At 38.9% G+C, this 13,388-nt stretch overlaps 1 protein-coding gene across 5 annotated transcripts in view; it reads left to right on the top strand.

The window, feature by feature from the left end:
* Positions 1-13,388, top strand: part of LOC129766565 (alpha-mannosidase 2) — a 446,086-nt gene that overhangs the window by 418,235 nt on the left and 14,463 nt on the right. For all 5 annotated transcript variants that reach the window (XM_055767155.1, XM_055767146.1, XM_055767153.1 and 2 more), the window contains 3 exons: positions 3,937-4,029; positions 4,301-4,495; positions 4,560-4,671. In XM_055767155.1, coding sequence (XP_055623130.1) covers positions 3,937-4,029; positions 4,301-4,495; positions 4,560-4,671 — 400 coding nt within the window. The remainder of the gene's footprint in view (positions 1-3,936; positions 4,030-4,300; positions 4,496-4,559; positions 4,672-13,388) is intronic.

The raw sequence follows: 13,388 nt of genomic DNA, 5'->3' as shown, positions 1-13,388 counted from the left end.
GAGTCCACATGACCCAGATAACGAATATTTTTTATCCGTTTGGGATTTGTTTCATCGTTAAAAGATAGATAAACAACAAAATAATAGTAAAAATATTCTTTGTTCTATTTTTTCGGAGCTTGAAAAAACGCCCGAAATTTGTGCCTTTACACTAGAACACCCTCTTAAGCTTTGTACTCCGTTTTGGGGAAGGGATAATGACAATTGATGGGTTAAACACACTTTGAATATAAAAAAATATTAATTAAAATTTAGTTTTCCGTATCAAATATGTACAGTAAGTTACATTTGATGCGACATTTAGCTAATTGGACAGACCTGTAATGCGAAACGCTTAATTGGACATTTTTACCTGTAATTGGACATTATTGTAAACATCGAGTTCGGGGCCCAAATTATGGCTCCACATTGAAAGTCGCCACCAGACGTCGACACTGTACCACTCTCATCGCCAATGTCCAATTACAGGTCAAAATCGCCATGCATGTCGCATTAAATGTAAATTACTGTATTCTATGTAATTGAAAATTATATATTTATTTTCGAGTGGTGAAAAATCTTAAAGGAAAATCATGTCTAATAATGATTTTATATTATAACGATCGATTTCAGTGGGTATATCAGCAGTTAGGTCGGAGTCAGCACTACGTGTAAGTAATCAAATAACACCAAGTCAAAATTTCCATTCAATTCTTTTTAATGTTAAATTGGCTTCAAGCCTGCTAATCGCAGATTGCGAAATATTTTCTCGTCTAAGCATCAATGATATTCGCTTTTACAGGTTCGGTAGTGACTGGTGTCTGTAATAGACCTAGTTAAAACAAAACATCTGCAGTATCATCGTTATCGATGATTTCGTTGACCTAGTTATAACCCTTAATTATTAAATCATGCTAATTCGTGCCGATTCTAAGGAAGAAATCAGAAACCTAATTTTTATAGACATACGTTTATTTGCAGCCCTCGAAGCATTCTAGATCGATGATGTTAATATGTTTAAATGCGAGCAGTACATGTGGGAATTCATCGAATCTAGTTGCTTTGTAGAACAACATTATTGTTAATGATTTACCCTTCACAATTCGCTTCAAATATAGTATTTTCGTGCTCCCGTGGCCGAGTGATTAGCAACACACATTATCATTCCGGGGATTCGGGTTCGATTCCTATTCTGGCAGAGGATTTTTCGACGAAAAAAATTCTTTCGATTTGCTCTGAGGTCACGCCTATTCCAGAGCTTAACACTTCATAATACATTCACGGCGTGTTATTCGGCATAGAAATTTCAACCAAGTACTGCTAATAAAACTGGGAACATTACTGCCATCCAAGTGAAGTAATGTATTTTCGTTGCGTTTATGAAACGAACGAAACGAATCATAGCGTAAAGGCGCGTCCACATTATGGCGAATGATGCCGATCGGCCTGTACCATGCGGCATACTCGGTTCGTTATGTAATGTGGATGTCACATCGGGTGCACGAAGCCGTCATGAACACACGAAGCACAATGTCGTCAACACTAATTTACTTCGTTTTGTTTTGGTTCGACTTTCTCGAACCGGACCCACTTGTTTCGGGTTGAGTTCGGTATGATTCGAGTCGGTTTTCGACACGACGGCCAGCCCGGGCAGTACGTCCACATATAGTCGGCTTTACCGGGCGGCCAAGGCCGATTGGCGTAATGTGGACGCGTCTTAAGAACACACTGGACGGCTCTCCCACGCGGATTTTGCAAAGATAGACCGCCGCGGGACCTCGATAATGAAATGTGAATGCGATAAAACAAAATCACTGTTGTACGGTTCCTCGTTCGTTGCGGTGGCCCGATGAAAATGATGCGCCGCAACGGCTATCAGGTATTAGTGTTTATGCGCTTTTGAAAGGTGTAAATAAAGCAAGGCAATAATAAATGTCAGGTGAACCAATACGTGAAGACCACTCTGCGTTCATGTTGCTGCGGATACTCGAATTCCATCCAAATTTTCGAGAAATGCTATATTTCAGACGTTTGTGTTCAACTTCTCTCTCCCTCTCGTTCAGGTAAACATCCACTCTTCCGCTTTCCTCAATTCTGTTTTTATATACCACCCCTCTAATCCGCTTACTGTCCCAACAGTTGTACCTTGTACCTTATACTCGTCTTGGATCCGTCTATAAAAATATAATAATGGCAGATAGTGAATCCGTCGAAAGCCGCTGAATGTGTTTTACATGAAGCTCCTGCTGCGACTTGTCATTGCGAAAATCGCGCGGTAGAGCCGTCTAGTGTGTTTCCACACATAGATTGAGATGCGTTCCTTCAAATGATTTTCGGTAAAATAAACCCTTATTATATGTCAAATCCGATCGGGTTCCGGAATATGAGTTATTATGTAGTCCATACACTGTAACGTTTTTCGTGCCCATGCTTCACAAGGCGCTTATGAGCGATTTTAGACATCTGTAGCGAATCTACTAATTCTTTTGTCGTGTACCGATGATTATTCTTGATAAGTGTCTCAATTCAATTGCCATCAGTAGCAGAAGCGTATTACAAAAATTACCAAATATCAATAAATAAAAACATCATTGTAAGAAACAGAACTTCAGAGATACAGCCCGTGCACCCATGGAAGAATTTGTTGTTCATTTCAAATTTCGAGAAACCTTGGGAGTTCTCGTAAAATAAAAACGAAGCAGTTTTGTCATCAAGAGTGGAAGCTGAATCGGAACTCGTATATAAGTCGTGATTTTTAATACTACAAAAATTACAACATTCTTTGTGTCTTTATCCTGACGGAATGTATGACCCTCTATTACGATTGGAGTGAACTGATCGATCCCAGTTCATGTGCGATTCTTTCAGAATATTCATCTCAGGGAGGGAATTCCAGAATTCCACATGAAAATTATGAATGCTTGACTTGGCAGCACTCTCAGAAAACTCAGTCTTTTTTTATGAATACAGAGTACTCAGGGCGAGCGAAAAGTTTAAAACATGTTGTAAATACAGAGCAGATCTAATTCAATTTTGGCTATAAACATGAATGTTTTACTTAAAAAAATATTTTACCTATCCACGTGGACATTATCTAAACCCCCGCCCCCTCACCGTGGGCAAGCGTGGACATTTTAGTAATCCCTACCTCCCCTAAAGTTGTCTACGTGGTATATGGACAGCCCCTTACGCGTTGAATAAAGTACTTGGTATGATTCCTTGCAGTCGTGGTTGAGAACAGGCAAACACCCACAAAGTGTTGAATGAGCATACGACTAGGTTCAATCCGTTCGCTACCTGTTTGCTTAAAAAAAAAGAAATTTTAGAAAGTTACTCGATGTTTTATTAGACATTTTAAAACAGTTAGTTTGCACATTTTAAAATAGTTAGTTCAACTACAAATGGCCTTAGTGATGAAAAACGCATAGCCCACAATGGGCAATAATTTGAGTAAAAAAATTCGTTCGACTACAACAGTCTCTTCGGTGCTATTTAACTAAATAATGCAATGATATATTCCACTGAAATCAACCACTTAAATATCAGTGCTTAAGTGCTGGCCCATATTTAAAAACACCTGACGACGGATCCAACTTCATCGGATCACGCTTCCAGCGAACGAACAAGAAAACATTTCATCCTATTATAAACAGAAACGGAACACATTACCTCCTCTGCAATCTTTCCCGCAGCACAAGATAAAAAAAAGCTAAACGACCGGAAGACACCGGAAAAAACTTTACCAATTAAAATTATGATGAACAACAAGGCAACACTCCAACTCACAGCAAGCAAACGCTTCGAGAAAAAAAAAATGCGCCGGCTTTTAATTACATTTTATGAAATCTTTACTTTCGCCCATTTTCACTCTTTTCTTCTTCTTTCTATTCCCGGTTCCCGTGGCCCATGTTCATAAATATCAACACTCGCGATCTGCCGGCGTGTTCCCGAGCGCAGCCAGAGTGGATGAAAACAAAGGAGTACTGGGATAAGGATTTCGAGAACCGCTACGAAAAGCTGCAAAAGGACCCGAGCCGGCCACCGCTTAAGGTGATTATTTATGCTGCATAATTTACATTGTTGTGTTTGGGCGCCCCTCCGGAGATTTCCGATTAGGGGTTGATCACAGCGGTATTTCGTGAAAGCATTAAATTCAAAATTTAACACCGCGAAGTTACACTTTGGGAATTTCGTTCACCCAAATATAACACCCTATGCGCCTCTATCCCAGAATGCAATCTTTCGCGCTAGTTTTTCGTGTCTTGTGTTTTTTTTTTGTATAGCTATTCTGATTGTTGTGGTTTTCATTTCTCACTCCCAGATTGTGGTTGTGCCACATTCCCACAACGATCCGGGATGGCTGAAAACTTTCGTTAACTACTTCCAATCGGACTCCCGGCAAATATTGAATCTGGCCGTCACCAAGATGCCCGAGTACAGCAATATGTCCTTCATCTGGAGCGAGATTAGCTTCCTGCAGCTGTGGTGGGACCAAGCGCATCCCACAAAGCAAAGGGTAGGTTGGTTATTTAATTAAAAAGAAGTGAAAAGTAACGGTTTCTTTTTTTTTCTATTTCTAGATTCTGAAGAAGCTAGTGAAGTCTGGGCGGCTGGAGATCACCACCGGTGGATGGGTTATGACAGACGAAGCGAATGTCCATTTGTTCGCCATGGTTGATCAATTGATTGAAGGTAAATAGAAATCCAAAATAATACATCATATGCCGCTGAAATTTACCGCCTTGGAATTTAATTATTTTGCACAACCATTTATCATTGGAGCGACACTGTCACAGTTGTTCTCCGAAAATTCTTTCAGACATGACAGTCGAGAAGTAAATTAAAATAAACACAAATAATTTAGATTTTTATGATTTTTTCCACTTTATTTGACTGGTATCATCCAATGTGGAATCAACAATCTATTCAACTTAAATGTTCACCACTAAATCTTTTTAGGTAATTTTCGATTACTTTTTGAATGTTGGTTTTCAGCTGTCTTCAGTTCCAGGATTATCGGCGTAGACATGATTTTTTGTTTCTTCCTGTATTATGGTGACTTTCCACACTTTGACTAGTTCGTCACTTTACTTCCATTTCGGAAGAACGTCGGGAGTGAGAATTGAACTCCTGACCTTTAGCGTGATTTGGTACGGATGTTACCACTACGCCTCCTCGTAAACATGATCTTTTGCGGAGCCGAAAAAGTCCACCGAGCGAAAAAGTCCACCGGCTTCAATTTGCATGACCTCAGCGGCGAATTGACTTCACTAAATCTCGGAATTGTGCGATTGTTTACGCGCAATCAGCCAAAATTCTCTCAGCAATTCATACTATAAATGGGCAAACCGTTCATGAAATTTTCGAATAAACTAGTTCACCAAAAAGAGTGAACGAACGGTCGTCCTTTTTAACCCTCCTGTATTCGCGCACAAAATCGCAAGATTATAATCAAAATCATACACTCGCACACGGTGTCACAGACCGAAAGTTAAACTTCTCTGTAATAGAAAAATAATTTCTGTGGGAACTTGAGTGTCCGAAATTATTTAAATGAAAATGTCAATTGTGGATAGGACGAAGTTCATCAGGTGAGCTAGTTTATAATATTCTTTGTCTCTGTGTTCTTGGTAAACTTAGAATTAATGTCTGTTTTTTGATGGGATATATCAAAATGATATAAAATTTCTAGAAGATCCTGCGACTTGTTTTCTTGTCGAAATTGTTCAGCCCTTATACAGGGTTTTCCATTTCGGGCTTCCGAAAGTATACAGCCCTGCGCTGACAACCGTTTGACATAGCTGTCAACCAAAGCGTCATATCGTTAGTTGAATGTCTGCCATTTTACAATATGGATCGTTTTAGCATCGCATAACGTGTTAATTTTGTTAAATTATACTATAAAAATGATGAAAAACCGGCAAATGTTTTTTGAGCATTACGGACGGATTTTGATCGTCATGGACGGCCTACAGAGCACACAATCGCTAATGTAATGCGTAAATTCGAACAAACTGGATCCGTAGCGGGTATTGTGAATCCTGTGCATCATCGTAATGTGCGTTCGGTCGAAAATATTGCTGCTGTTGCTGCCAGTGTGGAGGATGACCCGAATGTTTCGATTCCACGGCGTGCTCAGTAATTGGGCTTGTCATTTGGACTTGCACCTACATCCATATAAAGTCCAACTGGTACAAAAATTAGAGCGTGGTGACCATGGAATGCGTCGGGCATACGTCGATTGGGTGAACGAACAACAGCAGCAAAATGCTGAATTTTCGCATCAAATTTTCTTCAGCGATGAGGCACATTTCGAGCTCGGTGGCTATGTGAACACCCAAAATTTCCGTATATGGGGCTCAGAAAATCCACACGTGATTGTTGAGAGGCCATTGCATCCGGCAAAAGTCACTGTTTGGTGCGCATTATGGTCTGGTGGAGTCATCGGGCCGTATTTCTTTGAAAATGAGGACGGCGAGACGGTAACTGTGAATGGTGAGCGCTATGGGCGCATGTTAACCGATTTTGACGTAGGACTACGTCTAACCGGAAGATATAGGGGGTGAAATGGAAATCTAGGCACGGAACAAGTAGGAAAAAATGCAAGATTTGGAACGCTTATAACTCGACCATTTCTCAATAGATCGCAAAGGTTTTTGCATCAATTGATAGGAAATATATCTACGCGTCTATCATAACGAATAACATTTCATTTTTCTTGAGATTAATAATTGAATAATTGTGAAATATCAAGCATTGTTCAAATGCACTATGTGCCCATTTTTGATTGGTCCATTTTGTGCTCCTCAAATCGTACCGACCAAAACGGGCAACCAGAACAGCAGCGAAATAGAATGAAGCACGATTGGAAAGGAAAAAGAAAAAATATGAACGAAGCATTGGTCGCAGTCTCACACATGCGTAATTCTCGAGCCAGCCAGTCAGCTTAAAAATCCCCGCTCCGCTGCCGTAACGATCATCCTTTGTGTGGATACCGACTGAACAACATCGTTGCTGGACGAGCTGGACGGCGAGGGATCGAGTGCCTTTCTCAAAGCAAGAGGGCGGAGGTGGTGGCGCTGGAGTAGAGTAGAGTAGAGTTTTCAAAGGGCCTTTCTCAAGGCTAGAGACGAATGAACTGCAAAAGTTTAAAGTCTCTATAATACAATACCTACCTACCTACCGTAACGATCATTCTCATTCAAACCGTACACCACATCGGTTCGCAACACAACACATCAACAAACCAACCCAAGCAGCCATGTCTGGACATGGTAAAGTAAGAAAAGTGAAGGGAAAGGCAAAATCTCGCTCGAACCGTGTTGATCTGGAGTTCCCCGCAAGGGTAGCTAGGCCGAGCGCGTTAGTACCAGTGCACCAGTCCACCTAGCCGTCGTTATATAGTTTCGGCCGCCGAAGTGATCGAGTTAGCTGGCAAAGCTGCTCGCGACGATAAGAAAACCCGCATTCGGAACAGAACACATTCGGTTCGGTGGACATCAAGACAACAGGCAGTTGCAGCGAGTGGCGAGTGGCAAACGCAATCGCAAAACGGCATCAGGTAGCAGAAGAAAAAAGTTTGTTCTTTATACAAACTGCTTTGGTGGCAAATCCAGAACAAGGCGGCATCAAGGGCGTTCGAAATGGTTTTTTTCAAAATCACGAGTACAAAGTTTTCTAAATTGGAACCATTCCATATAACAAGGCGCTTTTCAGGGCCATTAAAAAAAAAAAAAAAGAAAAAAAAAAGAGTTTACGAAATACAGTTCAATTCTTCCTAAAACATTATCCAAAATAATAATAAAACACAAATTGATTTTTTCATAATTTGTTTGCCAGGATCTGATGAGTATGTGAATTTGGCAGTTGTTCTGAGCTTATTGATAGTTGGGGACTTTCCTGATTATTAAATTTTCACCAATTCTTAAATTGTTTCCAGATTGAAAGTACAGTAATTTACAATTAGTTCGACATTTAGCTAATTGGACGGACATGTAATGCGACTTATTTAGTTGGACATTTTTGTAAACATAGAGATCCAAATTATGACCCCACATTGAAAGTCGACACTGTACCACTGTCATCGCAAATGTTCAATTACAGGTTAAAATCGCCTCCAATGCGACACTGAGTGGCGATTCGGCACGTCGCATTGAATGTAATTTACTGTACAACATGTCACAAAGCTGGATGGGAAGAAATTTTCCAACTGTGAAAGCTGTGGCGAGTGGCAAACGCAATAGCTAAACAGGAAGGTTTAACCGAACAAGATGGGAATATCGAGTGATAACAAAAACACAACACCAAAGGTTCTTTTCAGAACCATCAACATATTCATAAAGAGTAAAAAGTAAACTAATCCATTTTTCAGGTAGATAGGTAGGTATTCACGTAGGAGAAGAAAATAAAACAATATATTTAAAACATATATTTAACAAAAGCTGTCCCTTTGTATAGTCCTACGTCACTCCGGTTATGTCCCCGACATTACCCACCCGTCTTTTTTTGCCACAAATTGAAGATATGGATACGGATGACATGTGGTTTCAGCAGGACGGCGCCACGTGCCACACAACACGACTGAACATGGGCATATTGCGAACGAAATTTGAGGGACGCATAATTTCGCGTTTTGGTGATGCCAATTGGCCATCCAGATCATGCGATTTGAACCCGCTAGACTTTTTTTTGTGGGGTTATGCGAAAGACTGTGTCTATGCCAACTCTCCGCAAACTCTTGAACATTTGAAAGACAACATTCGTGAAGTTATGACCGAGATACCGCCCCATATGTGCCGAAAAGTCATCGAAAATTACCTGTTCCGGATCAAGGTGTGCGAGGAAGCCCTAGGTGGACATTTGAATGATGTTGTATTTCACACATAATGGCATAAACCAAACTTTAATTTGAAATAAAAGTTTCATCGAAATTCGAATTCTAAGTGTGTTTTATTTCAATTTACTTTCGGAATTTAAAGTTGGAAAACCCTGTATTATAAAATAATTTATCCTTGAAACGTTCAAAAGATTGTAAAAAAAATCAGCCACCGATTAGTTTCTCTAGCGCAGTTAAAGTTTACGATTCTTCCACAAGTGAATTTCTTTCACAAGTGTGTGTATGTGTGACTAGGGCCCGAAATCTTCGAAGATGAAAAATGAAAATCGACTCTCCTCTCAGTAGCTTCGCTTCGACTAGCACTACTTCGGCATTCGTCGTCAACATGATTTGAATCGACTAGAAAATGAATTGACGAGTGTTGATAACGAGGATGACTGATGAACTATTCTAGTCAATGATTGGCGTGACTACTGAATACAATTCTGCCTCTTCATTCAATCTGACTTCAATCCACACTTCTACTCCCCCTGACACGAATCTCGTTACCCGCGTACACAATCATATTTTTACGTCCATATGTAGAGGCGAATGAACTAAAAAGTTTAAAGCCTCTTTAAAACAAAGAATGGAATGGAATACGTCCATGTAAAGTGAAACAAAAATTTGATTTCTGATGCAAAAAAAAGAAAAGCTGGAAGAATTCAGAAAAAAAACTGGGAAAAACTCTTTTTAATTTTTTTCCCAATTTTGTTTATATCAGCAATAAAAATAGGATATACAGTGACAGTGTCAGTATGTAGCATTGCTACACCCAAACTAGCGTTGGCATAAAACATTTCATCTTTGGCAGAAATGATGCCATATAGTGTGCTGGAGAGTCAAATGCGCAAATAATGAGCTGTTTTGAAAGCTTAAAAATGGTCTGTATGTATGCGTGCACACATCTCTTTCTGTTTTCTTTTCTCATTTCATCAGGGATTGTGCCAAAAAAAAAGTCCATACGACGTCAATGGGGATTGAACCAAGGCCCGCTGGAATTCAAAGCTATTTTACACGACCACGCTATCCACATGGCAAATGATGCTTTAGCAGTTGTTCAGCAAATACGTGATAATATTGCACCTGATTATAAAATGAAGTTGGGAAGTGTTTTCTAAGAGTAAAAAAGGAGCGCATGAAGAAGAACAATATCTATCTCGGTCTGGGCCGTGTATGGCAAAGTATACGGAAAGCTTATTTGTCTTTTGTTTCGCTCGCTTGTATTCATCTCATATTGCTGTACCATGTATATTATACAAATGCTTACCAGTATCGGTGAGTCAAGACGTTTTCTGTTATGTTATGTCTCATTTATAGCGAATTCGTTTTTAAAACTGAGTCAGTGCCAAACTGACTCTGTAATAAAAAAACGTTTTCAGTTTCACGAATGCGGTGTTTTGTTGGTGTGCGTTATATAGTCTGATTTGTTTATATTCGAGACGATAAATGTACAGTGTCGACGTCTAATGGCGATATTAATGCTTGGGAGGTAAATTATTCTCTATCAGATCAGCAGGGCCAAGTGCAGTGTAAAAATATAAAAGTTTGAATGAATGTTTTCACTTCATATTGTTTTATTACTTAAAACATAAAACATGTAGTTCTGACACTTACATAACCATTTGTCGATGCATTTCCTGGTTTTTCCACAAATAATTACTATTATAATATAAAATCATCATTAGCCACAGTTTTCGTTCAATATGTTTCTGTGATATCGAAAAAAAACCTCTTATTTCATCACATGAAATAAATATTCGATACGTTAAAGTAAATTTTCATTCATAATTTTGATTTTGAAAGCAGGTTTATTCCACCTGAATATCCATCATTATTTTCGCCTCCCAATGAAAGCACACGTAGCTTAATGCCGTCTGCTCGAATATACTTTCAAAATCAGAATCCGAATTGGATTACGATTCCAATAATACAAAAGCAAAAGCAGCAGGTTTTTCATCTTCATAGTTTTTATTTTTAGATTTTCCAAAATATACTCGGAACTTGACAGTTCGGTATAGTTGTATTGGTGAACCCGAGTGCCAACCCGTGAAACATCTCAGTGCGAAACTAACAGCTTTCGGGGCGAACCAGTGCGACACTGAGTGCGAAACTGTCTGAATAAAAAAACGTTTTGACAGCAGTTAGTGCGGCACTGAGGTTGAAACTGAACAAAAACGAATTCGCTATTAGTGTCATAAATCGAGATGACAAAACATGAGCTAAAAATCAATTTTGGGTATACTTACGTATTAACGCCACCGGAGCGTAATTTGCATCATATATTTATTTTTTCGTGATGAAATTTATTCTGAGGCCAATGTAATGAGAGTGAAATGCTCATCTAACGAATATATCGAACCGAGGTGGCCTCAAATAAAATACTTCTCATAGCCAACAAGACCTCTCAGATTAATCCTGTATGCTGCTCTACGGACAGTGTTTGCGCTGACAGGTCTTCCAATGATGCCGGCCACTTCAGAAGTCAATTTAGGAATGTTTGTTTTCGGTTTCTTTTGGAATGTTCGCACAATTGCTCGTTCATCACCAGAAGACAGGGTACGTTTGTATCCACTACTCGGGAGATTTTCCATGGTTCCTTCCTATTTTCACTTGTTGAAATTTTCTTTACAGTAGAGTAGCTTCTTCCGACTACAGCTGCTATTTCCTGCAATGTATTTCCACGACAAGTCTTGATTATTATCGTTGTACGTGTAACAATATCTATTTCTTTCCTTTAACTTACCATTTTGATTAAAACTTTTTCAAACATCATTAAAAAACAAAAACCAACACTGCCCAAGCAAAGGTTTAGTGTAGACACCAATCATCGACGAAAAAACTACGCTAATTCGCAAAGATCTCACTTACAATGTTAATTTGTTCAGAGAAATTTAAGGTGTACACTCAATTTTGCGATGGCTAGAATAGAGATTGTTTTCAATTTTTTAGAATGAACAATAAGCAAAAAACTTTTCGCGGAATTTCGTTGCACGTAGAGCTAAATGAATGTGTTAGTAGTTAATATGCAAAAAAATCAATGTATTCAAAATATTTTATACCAAATGAATGGAAAGTATCGTCAAGTAGATTGTGTACACTCAATTTAGGGATTGACTGTAATTTTCAGCCTTTGTTTTATTTTTTATTTTTTCATTTCACATCTGAAATGTGTGTGAAGTTCATTATGATTTTTTATACGGTATTTAACTATCGAAGGTTGTTTAAATTGAAATATTCTACTTAGCCTGAATTTAAAAACACGTAATTTACCAACGCTCGGATGAGCGGGTACTCCAAGAGTGAAACACTCTCAAAGAATTTTTCTACCGGAGCCTCGATGCGGTCATGTATGGTTCTACAATCTGCAGCCCGACGTAGCTCACTTATTCTGGTGTCGGATGAGACGTCAAGGATCATTCTAAGCAAGTTGTTTTGGACAACCTGCAGCTTTTCTTATGTGTGACTGCACATTAGGATGTCAATAAAAATGGTCATCTCATATTTCAAAAAGTAACCCCATAAAAAATGTTCACCACCTCGAAAAAACACCCTAAGCAAAATATCAGCTCAATCGGATTTAAGGGAGAGTGGCGCAAAGCGCAAGTTTTATCGGAATACGAGACGAAACGTATGGTTTTGGGTGCCAATAAAAAATAGTTATCTTGATTTTGCATTCGGAACTTGCAGCGAAATGTTGATCTGCACGATAATATACCCTATGCAAAATATCAGCTCATTCGGACTTCATTTACTAATGTCTTGAATGGCGTTAACGTTCCCTGTGGAACTTTTGCCGTCTCAACGTATGCATTAACTAGCGTCATTTATTAATACTTAGTTGAGATTTTCTAAGCCAAATAACACGCCTTGAATGTATTCCGAGGGGCAAGCTCTAGAATACGCGTGATCACAGTGCAAGCCGAAGGAAATTTATTTGACGAAAAAATCCCCCGGCCAGAACGGGAATCGAACCCGAACACCCGGCATGATAATGTGAGACGCTAACCACTCCGCCACGGGTGCACCTGATTTACTAATGTCGCAGATGTTATAATTTGAGTTTCTTGAAAAACGAAAGACAATCGAAAATCGGGGTTTTCAAAAAAAAAAGTTGATGCCAAATGTCTTAAAATTGCATTACTTGTCAAGATTTACCGTCATCTCAAAAAATTTGTTTTGTCAAAACAAAAAATTTTTTTTCGGCGAGGTCGATTTTTTGTCTGAATTGTCGATTTTTAACAGAAAATTTTTTTTAGATAACTGTAAATCCTGACGTGTCCTGCAATTTTAAGACATTTAGCATAAAAAAATGAAACCTCCGATTTCCGGTGAAAAACTCAAATTTTAACGTCTTGGACACTAGTAAATAAAGTATGAATGAGCTTATATTTTGCATAGGGTTATTATAGTGCAAATTAACATTTCTCTTCAAGCCCTTTCATTTGATACCCATATTAATCGGGTTTTGTGAAAATATGTAGTCCCCCATTTGGCAGTGGCAGCCATCTTGGATTTGCATTTTTCATGAATA

This window comes from Toxorhynchites rutilus, chromosome 1, assembly GCF_029784135.1.
Source record: "Toxorhynchites rutilus septentrionalis strain SRP chromosome 1, ASM2978413v1, whole genome shotgun sequence".
NCBI classification, from domain to species: Eukaryota; Metazoa; Arthropoda; class Insecta; order Diptera; family Culicidae; genus Toxorhynchites; species Toxorhynchites rutilus.
This window is presented reverse-complemented; position numbering and strand designations above follow the sequence as displayed.